We start from the raw sequence: 23981 nt of genomic DNA, 5'->3' as shown, positions 1-23981 counted from the left end.
ATGGCAACCTGCACCCTGTTATCCTTTGCAGGGATGGAAGGTGTCAGTCCTAGTGCACACGTGAAGTTCACTGATTCAGTGAACTGGTGGTAGGAGGAGTAGTGGAACAGGCTTCTCCCCAGCACTAGAAGGGGGTAATATGTTGTTGTAAACCAGCATAGAGCTGTTCCGCTAATAAAGACTGAGAGTTAATGGACAGGCTGACGATAATCTTGATTTCTTCTTTTGCTGTTTAAAATATTGTTTTTTTTAATCAGCAGCAAGCATCCCTGACTTTCCCAAAGTACTGTATGTCTGTTCAGTTTTGATAGTTAACACAAAAATGGAAGGCTGCTCCTTAAAAAATAAATAAAAAATCCAGCTGTGTTCCTCTGCTTTTGAAATTATCAGATCTATAGGCATACCAAATCAAGAGTTGGAACAGGAAAAGCTGAGGTGTGACTAAAGTGTTTTTGCCTGTTCAGTAAAAGAAACAAAAATGTTTGCTAGGCTTTTACTTGGCCTGTTCTTTGAGTCCTGTCCTAAAGCTGTAACAGATTTGTTGGTAATCGTATTGAAGCTTCTACTTAATTTAAATTATTTAAATTTAAATCTGTCTCTATTTAGTACAGTACTCAAGTGCATGTCCAACCTTAAGCATGTGCTGTATTCCCACTTCCTTTTACAGCTGCCAGCTGAACTACAGAAAGATTGTGCCTGCCCAGTTACCCAAAGCCTTATCCCAATGATGGATATTGGGAAAGAATGTACATTTTTGATTCAGTATACCAATTCCAGTCTTTTTTGCAGTAGACTGACTTTTAGTGCAACATTGACATATAAACAAGGCTGATGTTATTTTTCTTTTGTGCAGAACACATGCGTAAAGTATCGGACGTGGTGGCCTATGTTCGTAGAGAAGTATGGAAAAAAAAAGGTATTTCCATGTTCAAATCACAGCTAAGAGTAATAATACATGAGTATAGCTGGAAGCCACTGGTTAGAAGAACTCAGATAACCCTGGCCTCTGTAAGACAGATGAATGGCAATCTTTTTTACATGTACCTGATAAATAACTGATCGGTTTTGTGCTGATAGACAGTCAAATGAATAGCCTCAAGAGAAACAGTGTCAGTGAAATAATATCTGTTCTTTCTAATTTAAATTGGAGTAAGTGATGTTAGAGTAGGTTCTCTTCTGCTTAGTTTTACTAACATTTTTTTAGAGCTGCAGTGACTTGTAATTTAGTTGAGTTAGGATTTAGGGGTTGTTTCCAACACTTTGTTTTGGGTTCCAAAGTGCAAAAAAGATATTCATGTTATGGAGGACATGTCATGGAGGAGGTTCAGCACAAGGCCACAAAGATGATTGCAGTTTGAATACTTGACATGGAAAGATGGGCTGAGAGAACTGTTTCATAGAATCATAGAATCATAGAATATCCTGAGTTGGAAGGGACCCTTAAGGATCATCAAGTCCAACTCTTGACACCGCACAGGTCTACCCAAAAGTTCAGACCATGTGACTAAATGCACAGTCCAATCTCTTCTTAAATTCAGACAGGCTCGGTGCAGTGACCACTTCCCTGGGGAGCCTGTTCCAGTGTGCAACCACCCTCTCTGTGAAGAACTTCCTCCTGATGTCAAGCCTAAACTTCCCCTGCCTCAGCTTAACCCCGTTCCCGCGGGTCCTGTTGCTGGTGTTAATGGAGAAAAAGTCTCCTGCCTCTCGACACCCCCTTACGAGGAAGTTGTAGACTGCGATGGGGTCTCCCCTCAGCCTCCCCTTCTCCAGGCTGAACAGGCCCAGTGCCCTCAGCCGTTCCTCGTACGTCTTCCCCTCCAGGCCTTTCACCATCTTCGTAGCCCTCCTCTGGACACTCTCCAACAGTTTCATGTCCTTTTTATACTGTGGTGCCCAGAACTGCATACAGTACTCGAGGTGAGGCCTCACCAGCGCAGAGTAGAGCGGGACAATCACCTCCCTTGACCTACTAGCGATGCCGTGCTTGATGCACCCCAGGACACGGTTGGCCCTCCTGGCTGCCAGGGCACACTGCCGGCTCATATTCAACTTGCTGTCTACCACGACCCCCAGATCCCTCTCTTCTAGGCTGCTCTCCAGCATCTCATCGCCCAGTCTGTACGTGCAGCCAGGGTTTCCCCGTCCCAGGTGCAGGACCCGGCACTTGCTCTTATTGAACTTCATGTGGTTGGTGATCGCCCATCTCTCCAACCTTTCCAGATCCCTCTGCAAGGCCTTTCCACCCTCATTCGAGTCCACAACTCCTCCAAGTTTGGTGTCATCAGCAAACTTGCTCAAAATACCTTCTATTCCTACATCCAGATCGTTTATAAAAATATTGAAAAGTACCGGTCCTAAAATGGAGCCTTGAGGGACCCCACTGGTGACCACCCGCCAGCCTGACACAGCCCCATTCACCATAACCCTTTGGGCCCTGCCCGTTAGCCAATTGCTCACCCATCGTATGATGTTTTTATTTAGCTGTATGGTGGACATTTTGTCCAGTAGGATCCTATGGGAAACCGTGTCAAAAGCCTTGCTGAAGTCCAAAAAAATCATATCAGCTGGTTTCCCTTGGTCCACCAAGGGAAACCAGCTGATTGTTTGTTTGTTTAGCCTGAAGGAAAAGGGATATCTTACTATTGTTTTAGCCACCTAATGAAAGGTAACAGAGAGGATGGAACCAAACAGGAAAAGGATACAGTTTGCATCAGCACAAATTCTGGGTAAATAATAAGAAAAAAAAAATCATAGTGAATACATTGGGACAGGTTGCCCGAAGAAGCTATGGAATATTTATTGTTGGGGATATTCAGACTGGGTATCAGTTGTATATGACCCTGATATGACTCTGGACAATGGGATTCAGCTTTGAAGTTGGGTCTAAATTTGAGTTGGCCCTTTGCTGAGCAGAAAGGAGGGTGGATCAGGGGATTTCTAGAGTCCCTTCCAACATAAATGGCTGTTATGATTCTGTTACTGACAAACTTAGTATATTGACCTTTGTAGCTATTTAGCAGCATTTACACAATCAAACTATTTCTCAGATCAGTTTGTAGTTCATCAGACCACAGTAGTATTGTCACTTCAAATTATGTATACCAGCCTGCTCCTGTATCACCAAAGCCAAAAGTCCAAAGAATATGCCATAGAATCATAGCCCATAGATCTTCTTGCTCTCAAATAGTAAATTCTCCCAGACTTGAAGTCGAGACACATTGTTGAAATAAGTTAAATTTGATATTTTATGTCGGTCTTGTGCTCTCAGGTGGCAAACCAAGGGATCTGCAAAGAACAGTTGTCGAGACACATTGTTGAAATAAGTTAAATTTGATATTTTATGTCGGTCTTGTGCTCTCAGGTGGCAAACCAAGGGATCTGCAAAGAACAGTTGTATTTGCCATGGCATTTTGTAACGAGGGACTGTACACAGCTGGAAATGTAAGGCATCCTTCATGGTCTTAACTTATTCATGCTGCGTGAAAATCAAAGAGTATTTAAATTGAATACATTTGCAGAGTTCACTACAAAGACAGGAGCTAGGAAAAAAAAAAAAGGAGGGTTTCAGAGATATAACAGTCCTCTGGCATTGTGTATATTTTCCTGTTTTCCTTGTTAAGAATTGAGACAAGAAATTGGAAGGGAGCAGTGGGAAGAGATTCCATTTTTGTAGTCAAAGAAGCGACAAAAGAGGATAATACTATTTTTAACAAAAGACAGGGAGATTCTAGAGGAACAGAAAAGAAAGATGAACTTGAAACATGAAAGTAGAGAAAATGGCCAAGAGAACTGCAAAATTGTTTTGTGCAAAATCTGCCTCATTGTTTAACCTGAATGCATGATGGTACACTACTGGTTAAGAGCGGAACAAATTCTGACACTTAAAAAAAAATAAAAATAAATAAATATTTAGTAGTTCATATATATATATATATATTAACTGATGAGTCTGTTGTTATCAAACGTGCTGTTACTGAGGAACACCTGAATTTTTCAATATAATTATTATTCAAGGTAAGAGTCCTCTGGATGTAGACAGACTAAGAGCAAATCAGACTACTAGTTATGGTATAAAGTTGAAAACTGTTACTTTAGAGGTTTTCAGAAGTTCTTGCTGATAAGTTTGGCAGAGTGGGCTAGGATGCATGACCTAGACCTGATGATTTGTACTTTTCTGCACAGGAGGGCATTTTATTCTTTTATCACATCAGAGGTCTTCAGTATGAGATGAAAATCTGCGCTGACATTGTAGAGCCTATATCCAGCCTCCTGTTCTCTCCTGATTACACGATACTTCTGCTTGTTACTGATCAGGTATAGCATTTGAGAGAATAGCATCATGTAATGAGATGTTTAGATGTAGAGCTTAGTGATATGGTGTAGTGGAGGACTTGTTAGTGTTAGGTCAGAGGTTGGACTCGATGATCTTGAGGTCTCTTCCAACCTAGAAATTCTGTGATTCTGTGATGTTCCTGTGATCCTGTATGTGCATGCCGATGCTGCTAATGTGAAATGTCCATAACGTAATTCTATAAGCCAACAGATGTATCCCAGCAGTGAACTTGGTCCATGTGGTGTTTTTAACACAAGATTGGAAACTTGTATTGAAGCATGGAGAAATCATTTTCTACAGATGGTTGATTATAAAGAATAGTTGTTTCCTAATTTCCCAATAAAAACAATTGTTTAGAATATGGATTCAGGGTCTCCAGTGTGTCCAGGCCATGTGGGACCTACCACGCATGAGCTCTAGGCTTAACATATGCCTGCCCAGTAAGAAAAATGTAACTTGGGTACATCAGACCTACTGTGGCTATGTAGTAGAGTTATTCTGCACATTCATGTTGAATTCCTCTGGCAATCCAATCCAAGATTCTTCTTTGACCAGCTTGATGTCCAGATATCTTATGCAAGGGAGCCAAATTCTCAAATTACAGCCTTTTTTCCACACCTTTGATCATTTAAATTGGCATTCCTAAGGTTCTTTGGGATGGGGGGAGGTTTCAATGGCAATGCCATGGTAAGTTTGGTTACACTCTCTCTGATTCAATTTTTCTTTTGTAAAATGAGTAGAGCCATTCTAAATTATTTCTCAATATCAATTATGAATTGCTTCTAAGAGACTCTGAGATCTTTAGATAAAAGCATCTCTTAAAGCATTGTTTATGATTTGCATTCCGTGCAAATCATATTTATTGATTCTTGGAGTAAGATGAAATAGGATGTTTTTAAATAGTTTTATTGAAGTAATTTTGAGAAGACAAAAAATGTGACTAGCTGGATCAGGATCACTATCAAGTGAACTAACCTGATGTTTAGCTAGTGTACGTTAATATAATCTGCTAAATTCAGCTGAACTCTACTGGGCACTTTCATTTCAGTATCAAATAAAAACCTTTAAAGAGTGAAGCTCAGAAAAATTGGTATTTTTTTGCTGAAGTATTTGAATGCTTTTAATGAAAAGTTTGATAGCCCAGTGATGGATTATTTCTTTTTATTTGTCAGGGGACAATCTATACTTACAAACCTGCCCGCAAAGGAGAAGCTGTCAAACTCCTGGATGCAAGCAGCAGTTGTTTTCTGGCAGCTGATTTTCTTCCTCCAGAGAACAAGTACTGTGTGGTATGAAATGATGTTATCTTTATACGTAAGAGTGGCTTTTTTCAGGTAACTGATATGTTGCTAAGGCACAAAACCAACAGTCTTACTGGGACTCATGATGTTTGTTACGGTAGTATAGCTACTCGTTAAAGGATGTAAATGGCATTAATTCAGGTATGGCTTACAAAAAGGTCAGAACTTGCTTTAGAATACAGGGTGGATAATTCACAGGTGGCTAAAATGTCATACTGGTTTTGCTGTCAATTTGTATGACTCACAAGCATTCATGAACAGAAATATGTGAATAAAGTTCAGAGAACAGATATTGGAACAAGGAGTTCCTACTGGTATTTGCAGTCCTCCGCACAAATTGGAAGAGAGATGCCTCTGTCATGGGTCCAGGGAGAAAGAGGGCCTTACTCATGGCTCTGTTCATTCTGAGAAACTCCTTGCTTTTGTTCAATATCTTTGACCTCCTACAAGACACACATTTTAACCAGCAAATCTGATTTGTCCCCAGGCCATGAATTCTTCAAGTAGGAACCTTGGGGTCTTAATTAACTTTGCTGAATCTGTTTCTTTGTTCTTAGCATGGGAACGATAAATTTTACTTCAGAGTAAGTAACATGAGGGTTGATTGGTCTCTAGCCATACTTTACTGTGGAATTATAAAATTGTCTGAGCATAAGAAAATGAAGCAAAATTATGATATGCATCATTCTTCATGTGCGAAAGCAAAGACCTCTCCTTAAGCACTTATTTTTGCAAAGAAAATTCTAAGCAGGTTTTTTTTTTATTGTTGGACAAATGCTAATATTGATCAAGCTTATGTTTTACCCTTGTCTCATCTTGCTTAAAGACCATTCCTGTAGTTGCAGCAATTCACAAAAATTATTAAATGTTTTCTTTAACTTTGCACTTACAGCAAAAGCGAGATCATTCCAAGCAAAAACCTTGATCTGATACACTCAGTTGACTGTATATTCCATAGAATAGCTACTAGCTACTTGCAGACTATTTGGTTATTCCACCTTCATCTGACTATGTTTTTCTTTGTTTAAGTCTGTAACAATTTCAGGTGAAGTACAAGTTTGGCTCCTGGAAGATGGGACTTCTCTTAGCAAGACAGACCTTAATATTGAGGTACACATAACTGGGAGTTCATGTAGTGACTGATACTTAAAGTCTTCATCTATTTTTTTTCAATTCGTGACATTTGTTTAATTCAAATTTGTGAATTTGATTAAATTGGACAGTTTTGAGGAAAGCTAAGTAGTGTCTTTAAAGAACAAATGAAAGACTTTAAAAAGACTCTTTTGGAGTGATTTCTTGACCTAATCACAAAGTTAACTCAGAAAGCAGAAAGGCATTTCATCCTAATGTCCTAGTGACATGTCTTTAAGCATTTATTTAAAAAAAATAAATTATCTAAATCTGCATGATATTATTTTATTAAATTTGTATTTTCAATGAGTATCAGAACTGACAGGAAATGTTTCAAGTGTATAAAAACTGAAAGCCTTGACTGATCTGAAAAACAGGTTTTAGGAATTGAGTTGATAAAGTATTTACAACTGTTAATGCTTTGTTGTGATTGAAGATGCGTTTAAGTCCTGAAAAATCCTGTCTTTTTTTCCAGAGGAACAGAGAATTAGTTTTTGATAGGTAGATACGGAGCATAAGAAAAAATGCTTATGATGTCTATTAAAATCCTTTATTTGTAAAAAAAAAAGAAAATAGATTTTTAGATTGGTTTTTGGTTTTCTTCTCTGAATTTTAGAGACTTGTAAATGGTAAAAGAAATTGCATACTAACATATAGCATAATGTCATATAAAATGATATGGAGCTGTTGAGTAACTTCTATATTTCTTAACTAGGCAACTGCTATGGCTTGCTGTCCCTCCTCAAACAGTGTTGCTGTAGGGACCAAAAGTGGTCAAATATACTTCATTGATGTTACCGACGTTGAAGCTCCACGGGTTGTTCACATAGTTTTTCTTTCCACATTTCCAGTACTATCTTTGCAGTAAGTATGCAGTAACAGAGGCAGGAATAGTATTGATTTGTCGCTTGAATAATGCAGTTAGTTGAAGAAAAAAATTGAAGTTTTTATTCTAAAAATGTCAAAGTAAAGTATTTTAACTGTTTCAGTTGTTTTTTTTTTCTTTTTTTTTTCTGTATTGCTTGCAAGAGTAGTACCAGGATTTAGATGAGAAAAATATAATAAGGTTGAATTTTTATGAAAAATGAATGGAACGCTAAGGATACTGATGTATAGGATCCTTCCTGACAGATAACCATATGCAGTAATTATGTGCAATTCCATGTATCTGAACTTAGAGAGTTATTTGTCACAGAATATAAATTCAAGGTCTTATGAAGCTAAATTTAAGCCTTTGGGTCATCCCTTCTTATATGGTGGATCTTTTTGTTACAGTTATTAACAGTTCATTTGCTAACAGTGCTAGAATTTACCAATCCTTCTATAAATAGCTCTTGTGATCTGAAAGGATTACTTCTTTATTTTTCAATAATAATAAAAAAGAGAGTATTTTACTTCTATCTTAAAAATAAATGGATTTTGAACTGCTAAATATTAATGTAAATCTGCCTGTTACTTCAAGAGTCAGATGGGATCTCTTGTCATAATTACCTAAGATAAAACATTAAAAATAGATATGGAAAGGAACTTATTTAAAGTGAAATCAATGCAAAGACATGTCTATTCAAAAATATAAGAATATGCTTAGTAGTTTTATTTAAAATAATTTAACTTCAAAGGAAGCTGTTAAAATAGATTGCTACGGAATGACATCAACTCTAGATTGCCAACCCACTCAATTAGAAATTACACTTAAAGCACTAGGATTTATATCAGGCTCTGACACTGTAAACCTACAAGTTGAAATTTCAATTGCATTTATGCCCTTAAGGTAGTCAGCAGAGTTATGAAACTGTGAATAAAAGTTGACCTTTTTATTGACTGCACTGAATGGTTTTTAGAATTTAATATTCAAAATCTGTATTTTACTTGGATTTTTATTTTACCTAGTTATGACCAGAGTGGCCAGTTCCTCATCACTAGAGCTACAGAAGAACATATCTTTGTTCTAGATGCTCGGCCTTCAAAATTATTCCAGGTTCTTGGATATACAGGTAGTATTTGTAGCAACATAAATGACATCATGTTTTCATTATTTGTTATATTTTATATTTACTTTTTAAAGTATATTACTTAGTCATCAGACTAAGTCACCGTTCTTCATTCTATGTAGGTTTTAGGAGGAGCAACCGTAAAAATATTTTTCCCATCCATTTCCCCAAAAAATCATGTCCTGAACAATATCATCACCCTATAATTTTAGTTTGCCAATGCACAAATACGACTTTTCTGCCAGGACATGTTTAAGTCTCAGGGAAGAGACTGGATCAGTTGACCAGCTGGTCAAAAGTCCAGCACAAAAGTAACAGTGGTGGCAAAGAACTTAATATCTCTGTGGCCCGCCATGTGAGGACTCATACTAATGATCTATAGGTCATGACATGTGAGTGCAATCTCCTGTTACAAATGCCCACCCCAGTCTTCTTTACTATGGGTGGAAGTGTCAGGTTTGGTGATTTTTACTGAAGAGTAAAAGATGATGGAATTTTAAGTCACAAAAAAAATCTTCTAAAATTTGTAAATCTGCTTGTAGTCTCAATTCCAATAAGGTTATAATTCTGTGCATATAGATTGTCATCTTTATGTATAAAGTCTAAGCATTTTAAGTACATATACATATAAAGTGTAAGTATTAAGTATAAAGGGCATTATTTTATAATTTTAATAGTTTTTATTTCCCAGATAATACTTGGATATTCGATATGTTAAGCCATATAGAGAATTACATCTCCTTAGATAATCTTCAGAATTTGCCTGATCATGTTCTCCTTGTCTGGCTGACTTCTTAGAACAGGGCCTTTCTGTGCTTTATCTGGTTGTTATCAGCAGACTGTCTCAAAGTTGCTAAAATTCAAGCTAGGTGTCAACTCAGATTTGAATGTTTAATATAACAAAAACACTGTTGGTGCTCAGCATTCTCAGTGCCCATTGCCTGAAGCTGAAGTTGTGTGGATTCAACACTTCTGAAGTCAGGTTGTGGCTTGTCTGACACTTTAATGCAAATTCAAATAGTATAGTTGTGCTGAGATGTGTTTGGAACTGAGATCTCCATTTTGTTTCATGTGATATCACAGTACAAATGTTACCATAAATCGGTAAGAATTTACATTGGTGTTCCTTATCTGCTTTAGTGTTGGCAGATGAAGTGCTGGGTCTCTCTGTAGTTTCTGACTTTGAGAACAACTTAGTTGAAGTAATGGTACTTCTTAATGTAGCAGAGGTCCAGCGAGCGAGGCTGGAAATCTTTTGTCTGCCTTCAGCACTCACCGAAGGTAAGAACTGAAATACATACTTCATAAGGTTTTCCTAAGACAACAACATATTCTTGCCATTCCTTACGCAAAATACTAATAATCTTAACTTCTTTCTTTCTTCATCTCATCTGTACGTTCTCCTGGGATACCATTTCTCATATGGGTGCCTGTAGACTTAGTCAGCTGAATCATTTCAGCAGAAATATTGTGATGCTGTGAAACCCAAGGAAGGAAAAAGAGAAGTAATTCACATGCAGAGTCACAAAGGCTAATTGCAACTGGTGTCCTCACCATACAGCCAGTGCAGGACAGACTTGGTTATGAGTGACACCTGCACTTCCAGGTTTATGTCTCTTCCAGCCAAGAATTTCCAGTCAAGCAATACAGTTTGAGGTTTCAGTGAAATCTTCTGTATGTCACATTACAGAAAAATCATAGAATGGCTCAGGTTGGAAGGGACCTTAAAGATCATCTGGTTTTAACCCCCAGAAAGGTAGCTTATGTTCATTATTAACATTATTCTATTTTTGTATCATTTTACATTATATGCAAGTGGTGACGAGCAAAGCCTTTGTTGGAGAAAAATAAAACTAAGTAAACCAAGTGTCAGATTTGCTTGTTATTTACATATATATTTTTTAAAGGCCCTACAATTTATAAACTTTTATAAACTTTTATGTTTATAATTTATAAACATAATTTTAAATTAAGTTAGTATTTTCTCTAAATATCCAGTAATGTTGGATTACTTTTTGCCGAATTACAGACAATTATGTTGAAGCTTGATTTTGAAAGATGCTGAAGATCTAGAGTTCTTGCATAAGTCTTAATTTTAAGTGTCTCTTCTTGAATGCTCAAATTAAACAACCAAAATGAATAAAATGCCCTCTGAAGATATGCACATAAGTGCTTTAACCAATACCACCCAGGCTGTGTATACTTCATGGCAGAGAAATCTAAATGTGATCTCGATGAAAGCAATGATGCCATGATCCTCCATGCAAACTAATTTGCACTCCTCATATAATACCCAAGAAAGTCAGGTACATTGGTGTAGACAAATTTTCTCATCACTCTGGCTATACTGCTTCTAGTGCTTACTCAGAGCTAGGAGAGCTCTCGCCGTTTCACTGCAGTGTTGCTATATTGGCACAACCCACAGAGTTAGTGTTAGAGCTATGAATCTTAACTCCCATGCTCCTCCTTGAAAACTCAGATCATGCTCACTCTTTGAGATTGTTTGGTTTCAATAATTGATAGGTGGAGCACCTACATTAGTGGTGGGGATTTCTCTCCCTACCTATTTTTTTTTCCAATTTTTTTAGATAATGAAAAGTTTGTTAATGAACAAGGAATGCTAAATGCTAGTGCCATTAAAAAGGAGCAATATGATCTGGATTACCCGTTGAGCTCGGCGGTCAGACTGAAGAATAACACAGTGTATGGCTACTGTACCTGTGCACGTTTCATCTGTAAATACAATCTCTCTGAACAGGTAATTCCCTGAAACTTATATTTTGGGTGGTAGTGAAGTACCAGCCAACATTTCTGTAGATAAGTGAATACTGAAGGATATTTTCTAAAAAAAAAAAACATCCTCTCTGCACTAAAATTGTCTACTCCATTCCCAAATGTTAATTTTCAGTGTACTACTACTGCTCAGAAACCTGGCAAAAGAAATCTCCTTGTTCTTTTACAGAGAAAGTCAAATACTGGTTGTTAAAACTCATGTAGTTTGTGGACATGTGATCAACAACCCACAAATCTATTGTTAGTCTCCTTAAAATTGTATAGATATTTCCATCAACTCAACTGCTTTTAACATTTCGTTTGCTTGGCAGAATATTTTGGAAGATCCACCAGTATTGTTATCAGAAAAGAGGACTCCTAGCAATCAGTTTGGATCAGGATTCCTCTGCTTATCACCCAACAGCCGATGGCTAGCATCAGCAGCAAAAGATGGCGTTTTGTTCATCTATCACGCTTCTACTATGGTAGGCAGGTGTTCAGGCACAGGCTTTGTTCGGTTTACACCTGAAAGAGCTGTAAGAGCTACTGTATTTCACTGCAAGCTTTTATTCACTTAAATATAGGATGTTCCTGAAAAATTTTTGTTAAACATGAATTGACATAACATTATACAGTACAATTCTTTTTATAATGAATGTGAATGTGATCACATTATACTACTTACTTTCTTTTCCAGTAAATCTTCAGGTAGATAATTTTACTTCTCTGTCTCCTACAAAATCTATATACTAGAAAATTGCTCCTATCTGTGGTCAAAAACTATGACCTCTAGTCTTTTATATACTTTATATCGATATTTTGGATAGATCTTTCTCTAAAAATAAAGCAGCATAATTTACAGACATCGTCTGTTAGTAAAATATATTTGCTGAACTGTTTCTGTGACTTTTCTAGGAAATACTTGCTCAAAAGCATTGCCACTCATATCAAGGAGGGGGAATCAGATCCGCAGTATTTTCACTGGATGGCAAATTCATCCTCGTTAATGGTGAAACCGATGGTGCCCTGGTGTGTCTGAAATGGAAGTATGTGTAAAGTGGCAGAACAATATTGATGGTGTCAGTTCTTGGATCCTGACAGACTAATTTTTGCATCTACTTGTGATTCTAGACTTCCTCTTGATTAGTCTCAAAGTAAGGAGGAGAATTTGATGCAGCTGGGCAATAAAATCACTCCTTTCATCTGTTGAGGTGGTCTCCCTAGCTCATGAAAAAGGTTCCCACCAGCCTTGTAGGGAATGAATTGTACCTTGGGTGTGGTTTACAGATCAAGATCAGAGTGTCTTCTGAGAAGTATTACAGATAATGGGCTTTTTGCTACTTTCAAATAAACCACCTGAGAGGGGCTCTTTGGGTTTATGTGAGTAGGAATTTGAGATATCTGTCAAGATACTGTTTCAACTCAGTTAGTAGGAGACATCACAGTTTTTCAAGGGGATTTAACTGTGGCTATAGAGAGCTCTTAGATACAAAGAGTAAGAGACACTTGAAACTACAACTTTTCTGTGGTATAACAAATGTTCAGGTTGATGCAGAGATTAAAGATCTCTTCAGAGCAATATTTATAATCTGGGTAATCCATCTTTCAAAATTTCTCATTCTGTGTAAACTTCATTTAATTCTAGATATATTCATATCTAGATGTATTCAAACAATATATTCTAGATATATTCAAACAATATTGAAACATATGTAAAAAAAATGAATAGGCATGTTTAAAAAACTTAATGGAAATGTTATAGAGGATATTTAAAACTTCAATTTTTATAATACACAACAAATGCATCAGTGTCCTTTCTATTTACTAGGAAAATAAAGGAAACTGAAGCTAAGGAAGCTGCTTTTCATTGGCAATCTCTTCTTACTGTGCTGAACAAGTCTATTTCAAATGAAAATGCTGTGTTAAAATGTATGGCAGAATGGCACTTTGACCCAGAATCCACATCGGAATCACTTTCAGAAAAGGAATCTAAGGTATTTTCTTTCTTCTTGTGGGGAAAAAAAAGTTTGATCATTATCCTAAGATTACAGATAAGAGCTGTCTTCAAAAAAAAAATCCTTTTGTGAAAGTAGAACACCCCTTATATGTGGACTATGATAATTATTCATTTGTGGAATAGCATTATCAAGGAAATTGAATAGTTTTTGGGAAGATGACATATCTTTGATTTTTACTTGTTTGTTTTTTTCTCTCCTCATATGAAGTTATGTCATTCGCAATTTGATGTAACTAGTAACTCACAATATTTATCAGTAACATGTTTTTCTGTTGAAATCAAGCAAAGCAGTGATTACAGAGGTCAGTACACTCATCCCATTACAGTCAAAAGTCTTTGCAGAACAGCAAAGCTTTGCTGGGTCAAACCTGGGGAATCATTAGGGAATAAAAATATTTTAACACTCTCTGGAATTTGGTGGTGGTAGTACTGCTTCTAATATGAGTCCGTCTTTAAAATTTTATTTCGGGTTCTCTTTCATTCCCTGTAAGTACTTAAGATGAATGCTTATGTCCTTACCTTCAGGAGGCACCAGCTCAGTCGTCTAATGTAGAGGTGACAGAAGATGAAAACTCCACCAGTTTGCCTTCAGACAGCACCAGTGAAATGACCTGGCTGGGTCAGAAAATAAAGAAGGTATTTTTGTAGAATAAGTACAAACCAAGGCCAAAGTTCACAAGAGTCAATAGTCATTAGAGGTGTCAAATTATATACAATAAATGAATGCAATTTTAAGGCATTGTGATGTAGGCTTTTAGAAATGCTAGGTCAAACTTTTAAATACATCAGGGCAGGAACCTAGCACAACAGGAGCTGTAAAGACCAAAGGACCACTTCTACACAAGGAATAAACTCAGTAAATGTGCCAGACAAGCTGGTTTCCTGCAGAAACTTATGAAGACATTTTTCTACTAAATGTGTCAAAAAGTTGCACAGAAGATCAGTACAAGTAACAAGGCAGGTGCTTTCTTCTTCTCAAGGGCCACAGTTAACAAACTACAGCAGTGTTAAATTGATAGTCAACTACATGACATTAACTGCAGGGGGAAAAAAAAAAAACAAAACACTTTTGGGGTTTATTTCAGGTTAAGGTTGAAGTGAGTATGTTATGCAACCACTTTGACATAAGCCAGAGCACTGTATTTTGTCCAGCTGTTGGGGTCGAATGATGGCAAAATAATTGTCTTTTACAAAGTACCATTGCTTTCTGTATCTCAGAAAGTATCTAAGTAATGACAGTCCAAATTATGATACAGTTTCACAAGTAAATGGAGTGAATCTAAGACATACTTCCAATGAAAGTGTGGAATCTTTTCCATCCCTCTCCCAGACATATATTCCTGTTTCTTCTTTCACACAGGCACTCATACTTTGAGTGTCTGCATTGGATGTTTTTTTGTCAAATCCACATGACTGTGCATCCACATAACTGCCATGTGAATATTAGTGTCATCTTAGGTACAGGTGGTAAGAAGCAAAGGTCGAAGTGTAGCAATGTGGTTCCAGGTTGAGTTAAACTGCTTATTAATGTTTTAGGAGATTTGCACCTGACTTTTAGAGGATATAGTCCATGTAATGTCAGAATCACATTCCCTTTCCATGCAATCAATAGCTATCATCTTACCTTAAGCTGTACGTTTATTTTAGAAAGAAAATTCCAGAGGTGGAGAGCAATTGTAAATTTTTTACAGCAAGGCTGTAGCAGCAAAGAATAATATTTCACTCTTTGAAAATCAGTAACAGATACTAGTTTACTTCATTTTTTAAATATCCCACCAAAAATGCTTAGTGCCAATGACAGATCTAAGGAAATATATGGCACCTAACAAATCCTGTGAGTGTGCTTTACCCAGTTCAATTTGTTTGAGATTCATTTAATTTGTGATTACTTCTTTCTTTAATATTTTCTTTCTTTTAAGTTCTGTTGATGTAACCTGCTAGTACAATTTTTTCTCCTGAACAATTCTGAGAATCATCCTTCTGAATTAGCATTATGTCTGTTTCAGTTATCTCCCTTTGGAGTTTTGCTTTCTGTACAGATAATTTTCCTTTAGATTATTCCAGTCTTTTTTCTCTTCCTGTCTATTTTTGTCTTTCAACAATATATTTGTTGTATGTCAGGTCATGAGAGAAGAGACTGAGAGGTTTGCTGACCAGAAGAAAGAACTTCAAATGGGAATTAAGAAGCTGCGTAAAACTGTGCGTTTCTTTCAATAATAATGTCTTGACTTCCCAGCTTCTTTTTTTTTTTTTTTTTTTTTGAAAATTTTTCAAAAAAATTTCCTTTATTTCCTTTATAGCTACCAGCCCTAGACCTCTGTTAGAGTTTTGTCATAAACTCTGGGCAGATGGGTAATAAAGAGACATGCTTCTTCAGGTGCTATACTCAGATTCTTAGACAGATTCTTAGAAAATATACAGAACTTCATATATTGCATCTCAATCAACTTTAAAAGAAAGATGAAATACATTCATGTAGCACTCTGTCACAAGCTGTGTGCAGACCGTTCTAACCAATACCATGAAACAATTAAAAGTGAAGGCAATTAAAATCATTTTACCTGGTATCAAGTTCTACAATGTTAAAAATAGCATCTTATCTATTCGCATTCAATTAATTTTTGTTTCTTAATTAAAAACAAGATTCAGAAAATGCTGCATGAAAATGAACAGGTGCCAGACATTGAGAAACTGGAGCAACAGGAGTTCAACTTGGATACAGAAGAACAGGAAAAAGCGCAAGCAGAGGCTGAACAAGAAGTGGCCATGGTATGACAGAATGGTGGTGGGGAGATGTTTTAAAAGTGGCAGTGAAAATGAAAAAGAACGATTGAAGAGCAAAGAGGATGATCTCAAAATTGCTGTTTGCTGCTGAGAAGTAGGAAAAAAAATAAAATCACATTTTGAAGTAGGTGAAACTTTATGCAGACACTGTTAATTGGAATATGAATTATGCCAGAAACTGTAACTCTGACAGTATGCTGAAGTTCTGGGATTCTTTTTCTCTCATATAAAAAGATTCCTTTCAATATCATGTGATACAGGGTTTTGGAGAAGGTAGCTCTGAAAGTACAATATAATTAAACATTAGTAATTATTTTAATCTGTTAGTGTTATTTCAGTAAATCAATAGAAACTGCCTGTTTTGCACTTTGTCTTATGTTATTTTATGTACCTTGAAAGGTGAGAGAAAAGATTGAGATGGAGACTTTAGCCAACTGCTACTTGCAAAATGTCATCAGACATGAGTGCTGGGACTCCATGTCTGTAAAAGGACGTACAGTTAAGGTAACCTCTGCTTTCCACCACATTTTCTCTACTATTTTTTTGATTCCTTTAGGTACAGAAACTAAATAAATAGATGTATAACACATTTCTGATTTACTTATAATATGGGAAAGGGCTTACTTCTCAGGCCTCATGCAATTTTTTCATTTTGTTCATTTTCTCTGACCCTGGCTAGTTTTATCTTCTAAGGCGAGTAAGAGTGCTGATAAGCAGATATGCAACTCCTTAATTCCTTGATCTCAGAGAATATCATTATGCAGTTTTCCTGAAGTAGTGGTAAATATAATTTTTCTGTGTGCCATGAGTATGACTTCTACTTTACAAAATATAAAGGCCAAATTTAGCACTGATTTTGCCTATTTCAAAGAGAGGAACATTAGTCTAACTGGTGCTATTGGATTATCTCACGGGTGGTGAAAGACCAAGTCTTTTTACAAAAATCTAGTTCTGGTAGAATTCCCAGGACAAAAATGCTACATCCACAGATTGTTAAAAGGAAGAAAACAACAACAAAAAAATGAAATCAACCATTTTCACTACCAAAAAAGCAAGCGCTTTTAGTCTTATTTTTTAATATATTGCTATATTATTTGCTCCTCAATTTTATTCTGGATTTTCAGTCATTGTAACGGTTTAACATTCAGGTATAGAACAAATTAATTGATAAATGCTTTATGAAGACCTTTTAACTCAGTTTTTGTTTTTGAGCAGTGTTTCCATATAGCTTGTGAAGTGCAGAATTATCCCCTGAAAGAACTTAATGAAGAAGAGCTGGCAACTTTGGAGAAAGTTCTCCAGTTAAGGAAGATCGAGGCAGCTGATCTTAAGGTACAATCTCTTTGAAGTACTGCAGAAAGGCATTTTGGATCAGGATGTTCTGAATTGAATAGGCATCTTAATCCTTCTTTACAGAGCTATATTTCTGAGCTCAATTTTCTTGCTGTAGAAATTGTCCAAATAAAAATAAAAAGATAAGCAAAGATGAACTATGTTCTTACTCAGAACAAATATATCAGTATTACAGAATCACAGAATAGCTGAGGTTGAAAGAACTCTCTGGAAGTCTAGTCCAACCCTCCTACTTAAAGCAGGGTCAGCTACAGCAATCTGCTCAGGGACATATCCATTTAGGTTTGGAGTATTTCCATGGATGGGTTTCCATAAACTCTGTTGGCAACTTGTTCCAGTATTTGACAACCCTCACTTTAGAGGTGTTTTCTTATGTTTAAATTAGGTTTTCTGTATTTTGATGTATACACATTTCCTCTCATCCTATCACTGGATACCACTGAGAAGAGTCTGTCTCTGTTGTTTTAACTCCCCACCATCAGGTTTTTATACATATCAGTAAGATTCCTCCCAAGTCTTCTCTTATTGAGCCTAAACAATCCTAGATCTCTCAGCTTCTCCTCATATTTTAGAAGCTTTGTATTCTTAAGTGTATAAGTAGCTCTTTGGTGAATTTGCTCCAGCATGTCTTTGTGCTGGGGAACCCAAAACTGGACCCAGTGTTCCAGATATGATCATGTATTGACTTGTATTATTTTTATTGCTGGGCAAGGCTTAGTTGCTGAATAGAACCTCTAGTACTTTTTCATGCATGTGCCACTGGACTGCTTACAAAATTAATAGTTATCATGTTTGTGATATTCAGGTTCAGAAGAAAAGTCTTGAGACTGTGTCAGAGACAGAAGAAGAAGAAGAGAAAGCGGAAGAAGTAATGGCTGGTGCTAGCACATCTTGCTGCCTGGATGGAAGTCTGAGTTCTCAATATGGTGGAGACACATCTGTGCTTTACCACCAATTGGACTTGAACTCTAGGGAGCAGAAAGTCAATCAAATAGTATTACTGAAGGTGACTACTTCTTAAATTTGTATTACTGCAGTGACACTGTCGTGTCTGTTGGTTCTCACAGCAGTCACAGCCACTGTTAGCTTCTGGGCAGACTTGCACTGCATAATGGAGAGCTGCACAGGTCTCTGTTACTGCACTGAAAGCTGATAAATGCACATGGTGTTGTAGAACACCACGTGGTCTTGCCAGCTGAAGTCTGTAAGAAAAACATCTATATGAAGACAGATACCCAATTTGAGGATGTTTTTATTTACCCACTTGTGCTTTACTGTAAGAGTTTGTATAGACAAAGTTACTTTGCGCATTTCAGCTTGCCCAGTGGAAACATGACCTCTTTCCCTAGTATTTGCTGCTGAATGAAAGACAGGCTGGATACCCATACCACTTCCTTTCTTTCCAATCTCACCATCCCTTCATTTAGAGCCTTCAGTATTTCTGTTATTTATTATTCAGTACTATCAGACTCTCTTACTTTTCGTACCCTAACCAGCATATTAATAACCATAATACAAAAAAGGCTTCCTGTGAAGATGATCTACAAAGGTAGGTAGAAGTCGTTAAATTACTATCAAGCATTGCCTCCTTACAGCTCTTTAAGACTGTGTGTGGTAGCAGAGATTAATGATTATGTGTTGTAATATATGAAATCTGGTAGATATATTGGTGTTTGAAGTAGATGGGGAAGAAACACAAGGAACACCTTTAAATGCAAGCTTGAATGTAACAAGATCTTTCTGTTGCATGGCTTTAAAGATGCATATCCTCTCTCTAACTGTAGAGGCACTTAGATTTCTTGGCCCAGATAGTGAGCTTGGTCAGAGCTAGATGGCTAGCTAGACATTGAGAACAGCCTTTTTTCTCCCAGCAATAGTGTACCTTGTCTGTCATCCTGCTGTGTTACGTCCTACATTATTAGTATATTAGAAATCAATGAAATAACCATGGATAGAAATATTTATTGTAATATAAATCACAAACATCTAAGCAACTCAAAATATGAAGCTTAATGGTAGAACTGAAATTCTTTTCACTTTTTTTTTTTCTTTTAGTAAAGTGATGCAGTAGGAGAGATGTAGTTTTCTCTCTTAATATTGTGCTTTTCTTTGTTGAGAACAATTATTTAGGCTAAAAAGGAAGAACATATCCACTAGGGATATATGCTTTAAAAACCATTTACTTTACATGTCAGACAGAAAATCACCTCAACGCGTATAAAAATTGCAGGCTACATCACTTAAAAATCAGGAAAGTATGTCCTTAACATTGCTCTCCTGCTCTTGTGTTTTAGTCTCTACAATCACAGGTCATGTGTTTTTTTAATTTGAAGCACTTTCTTCCTTCACACAAAGACTGCAAAAAAATAGCAAATATAAGTAGCCTAATTTTAATTCTAGCTCTGGCAACAGTATGTGTCTTTCAGAATCTTTATCAAATGGCAAAAATAAATAAATATATAAAAAGTTGTCCACTTAACAAAGCTTGAACTCTGCCCTTATAACAGAGGGGTCTTACCAGTTTCTTTGTCTGTCACACATACAAATACACACATTCATGATTCCAAAGAACTGAGAAGTACTATATAATCATTGATGGATGGGACCTGTGGAGCATTGCTGTTTCCTTTTTTGGTATTTCAGGACATCATTTACAAAGTGAAAACTGCTTTTAATAAGGAATTTGACATAGTTGCACGACAAAAGGAGCAGGAGATAGCAAGAGTGAAAGAAAGAAACCTGAAGATCCAAGAAATCTTGGCTCAACTTGACCTCCAAGTGGAAGTGTGGGAGCCAGGTCTTACAGATGATGAGATGCCAGAGCAAGTACTCACTGTTCAGGATTCAGAGGTGCCTGAAAAAGAAATCTTTCTCTTTCACCCACACAAATACAGTTCTCTAATTCTTCTCATTTCCAGCCATTGTGTCAGTATTGAAAAGTCTTAAAACAGATGTGTCTGTGTATGTAAAATCATCTGTCTGGCTTTTTTGCTTCCCCTCGTTTTTTAGGTAGAAAACTCTTAATAAGCCTCTCTGAAATGAACAAAATACTGTTAAGAAGTTTTTAATTGTCCATAAATTAGGTCCAATTTACCCCTGTTCCTGGTAAGACTCAAATCAGGCTTGCAGCGAGTCACTTCAATAGATGAGAGTTTCTCTGTTTTTTTCTTCAGTTTCTGAGCATCAGAAACTAAGAATCTAGGCACTTAGGTATAGTTAGTACTGTACTTCTAAATCAAATTGATAATATATAAACATTGTACTTTTGATACAAAATATTATTTTATTTCAACTGCTCTGTAAGTCAGTCTTTTCCCTCTTCTGTCTTCTCTCTCACCAGTCTATTATTCTACTGTCAGAAAACCCAAAGACACGCTCAAACTATGACTAACATCAGCAAGAAGGACGGTAGTGAATATTTTAGCGTTTTTTTCAGTATAGTTATTGGAGATGTTCTAAAGAACTTTTTTTTTTCCTTGAGGTATATCACCATAGAGCAGAGATACAAAAAAAATTATGAATAAAAATAATATTACACCATCTTTCCAAATTTTCTTAATCCATGTGTGATCATGTTTGGAGAAAAAAATCCTGATAAGAACCCTATTTCCTTCTTTCAGATTAAAGCTGAAAAGTACTTGACTCCGCAAGAGAGAGAGAGAGCAGAAATGCTGGCTAAGCTTGAAATGGAAAGACGCCTTATTGCTCTGGTACTTAGTTGTATCCTTTTTACTGAACAGGCCATTGTTGCTGATTGGGCTATTTAGTTAATGCTGCCCTGGAATATTCCGGTAAAGTAGTATAGGAGAGTAAATGTAAAAATGCTAAGTAATGACAAAGTGTGCCTTTTCCCCCTGAGTATCATTTACACTTACATGTACATCTACACAGAGAAGCTGAGGGGGGAAGAAAGGTTTGGTGTTACACTCCCAGTTATTAAAAATTTGTTTTGTAGCAATTTAAAACACTGTATTGGGAGACTGGGGACTAGATACATCTCTAAATGTACATGTATGCTACTGCTCAGCCAAGAGCTTTGGGCTTGATACAAGCTTGTTGGCTGAGTTTCTCTGACCTCTGCTCTTCAGGGATCAGACTAGATCACAGTGCTTTTCTCTGGCTTTTAAATATGTCTGTGAAAAGCCTGAAAGGGTTCTGGCCCCAAAAGAGATGCACAGTAAGACATTCAACTTGCATCCATAAGACATACAACTTCATTCATCCTAGCCTGCAAACTGGCCAGGTGTAGTCTATGAACTGCTTCCAAAACTGCCAAAATTGCAGTTTTAGGAAGTTATTTGGTATATGACCATCTGTCTATCAGAAAAAAAATATAAATCTTAGACCTTTAGTATCTCTCACAAGCATCACCAAAAAGCATTAATCTACTAGTGACACAGTAGAATCCTATTGGCGATCTAGAGGTGAACTGCCCTATTACCATTCCCAAAACTTCCAACTATTACATTTTCTTTTGTATCCTAAAATATTATTTGTCTTTCCCAGGACAATGAAAGACTACGTGCTCTTAATGACATGATGGGTGGAGTGCTAGAAGTCCAAAAGGAAGACATATTGAAAATTGTAAGCTGTGTTTCTGCTGTATCATTTAGGTAGCTTGTTGTTTTTTTATGGAAACATGAATTGCAATTAGCAAGTATTTCCAACCTTAGTAATAAAAGAAAACAAAGAATTGTAGAATTGCATTATGCTTAGTTAAATTCCTTAAAAGATCATATAGTGAACTCAAGACTACAAGATTCTAGTGCCTGTACATGATTTACCCATCAACACTTGTTCCTATCCCAAAGTCCCTATCCCATAGGAACATAATCCCAGTACAATGATTGTTTTATGGGGGAAAGTGTCTATTGCCCATTGCTGTGATCTTACAGAAAAATAGTGTGTTTCATTTAACTCAGCAAATAAAGTTGTTACAGTAAGAGAGGAAGAAAACAAGAGTGTCACAGAGAAAGGATAAGGCAGACCAAACCCTGTCTATGGGATTAATCTGTTTCAGAAAATGAGAACCCCACTTATTCTGTAACAGAAAATATGATATGTCTTGTACTGACCACAGTATGTTTGAGTACAACATACTCGTATTTTACAAGATCCACTAGAAAATTTTGTAATCAAGTGGAAGGGGACAGGACCATAAATATACAACAAAACTACTGGTACAAGCAACAGGCCACAGAAATAGAACGTGTATGTTATTTAGATCTTACATGTCTCTAATACCTCTCATTAAATTTGATACTTATTGTAGTTTATTAGTATTCTGATGGAGACTTAAAATTGCTTTTCAAGCATGTTTGTCTTTAATACTTGCAGGATATTCCTCCACCTCCTTTTATATCCAAGCCTGAACATGAATGGAGTGATCAAGAAGTTATAATATTCAGAGAGTATGAGGAAAAAGTGAAGGAGTTGAATGAAGAAAAAGAAAAGCGTAGAAGGGTAAATTAAAATGAGAAAGGGCTTTGTTCACAGTGCGCATAAATGAAGCTTTCTAATTTTTCTCAGGATCTACTTCTAAAATGAATACTAACAAATGAAGAATGAAGATCATGCAGCATATTACATAAGTTGTAGCTTAGACAGTAAAAAAGGCAGTCTCTACTAATAACAATTAGTATATGACAAAACTTGTGATATCTGACAAAAAGTAATTTTCATTCCAAAATAGACCACTATTCCTGAAACGTTTTTTTCAGGTTCCATTCCCAGAGTAGCTGATGCCATACACAAATAATACAATGTCATTTATCCTTCAAAATGGTATCTGGACAACGTAACTTCATAGTCTGGCAGCATTATTCTTCGAAAAATGTAACTTCTGGGACCTTTTGGCTGAGGGATTTTTCTTTTACAAAATCATCATTAATGCCTTTCAAATACAGTACTTAGTTGATGATGGAAATTAATAGCTTCAGTCCCTGGAACAACCCACAATACTGTTAGGATGGATTCAAAGAAATGTGAATCATGCCTTCTGTTTTGCCAGTCATGAAAATACTGTCTTCCAGAACGTAGCTGTTGTTTTGATTATGCAAAATATGGACTGTTAGAATTTCTAAAACGGCTGTTCAGAATCATTAACAGGAATACAAACTAGCCGGTTGATAAAAGTGCATAAAAAGCTTAGACAACTTTGTTGCAAGAAAACAGAGGAAAAATACAGGACAGGACTATAAAAACTTAAGGGAAATAAAAAGAAAAGCTTTTTGTTGGGGAGATACAGTTCCATACTGTGAATTTTCCAGCATTCTTCAGTATACTGTGTGAGAATT

General features: G+C 36.5%; 2 protein-coding genes across 3 annotated transcripts in view; one reads left to right on the top strand and one right to left on the bottom strand.

Annotated features, from left to right (window-relative positions):
* Positions 1-23981, bottom strand: part of LOC101796130 (swi5-dependent recombination DNA repair protein 1 homolog) — a 67759-nt gene that overhangs the window by 28934 nt on the left and 14844 nt on the right. The window contains exon 2 of the mRNA XM_005008920.4: positions 14068-14163. The gene's annotated coding sequence lies outside the window, so the exon portion shown is untranslated. The remainder of the gene's footprint in view (positions 1-14067; positions 14164-23981) is intronic.
* Positions 1-23981, top strand: part of CFAP43 (cilia and flagella associated protein 43) — a 51550-nt gene that overhangs the window by 18274 nt on the left and 9295 nt on the right. The window contains exons 7-28 of one of the 2 annotated variants that reach the window (XM_027459881.3): positions 854-916; positions 3365-3444; positions 4186-4317; positions 5509-5625; positions 6667-6747; positions 7484-7632; positions 8659-8762; positions 9900-10040; positions 11348-11517; positions 11864-12016; positions 12447-12577; positions 13360-13525; positions 14074-14184; positions 15670-15747; positions 16192-16317; positions 16732-16836; positions 17548-17664; positions 18491-18691; positions 20329-20535; positions 21306-21395; positions 22192-22269; positions 23023-23148. In XM_027459881.3, the coding sequence (XP_027315682.3) occupies positions 854-916; positions 3365-3444; positions 4186-4317; positions 5509-5625; positions 6667-6747; positions 7484-7632; positions 8659-8762; positions 9900-10040; positions 11348-11517; positions 11864-12016; positions 12447-12577; positions 13360-13525; positions 14074-14184; positions 15670-15747; positions 16192-16317; positions 16732-16836; positions 17548-17664; positions 18491-18691; positions 20329-20535; positions 21306-21395; positions 22192-22269; positions 23023-23148 (2726 nt within the window). The remainder of the gene's footprint in view (positions 1-853; positions 917-3364; positions 3445-4185; positions 4318-5508; positions 5626-6666; positions 6748-7483; positions 7633-8658; positions 8763-9899; positions 10041-11347; positions 11518-11863; positions 12017-12446; positions 12578-13359; positions 13526-14073; positions 14185-15669; positions 15748-16191; positions 16318-16731; positions 16837-17547; positions 17665-18490; positions 18692-20328; positions 20536-21305; positions 21396-22191; positions 22270-23022; positions 23149-23981) is intronic. The other variant, XM_027459882.3, reaches the window with a different exon arrangement.

Source organism: Anas platyrhynchos, chromosome 6, assembly GCF_047663525.1.
Source record: "Anas platyrhynchos isolate ZD024472 breed Pekin duck chromosome 6, IASCAAS_PekinDuck_T2T, whole genome shotgun sequence".
Classification (NCBI taxonomy): domain Eukaryota; kingdom Metazoa; phylum Chordata; class Aves; order Anseriformes; family Anatidae; genus Anas; species Anas platyrhynchos.
The sequence above is the reverse complement of the archived record's forward strand: the minus strand, read 5'-3'. Positions and strand labels throughout refer to the sequence as shown.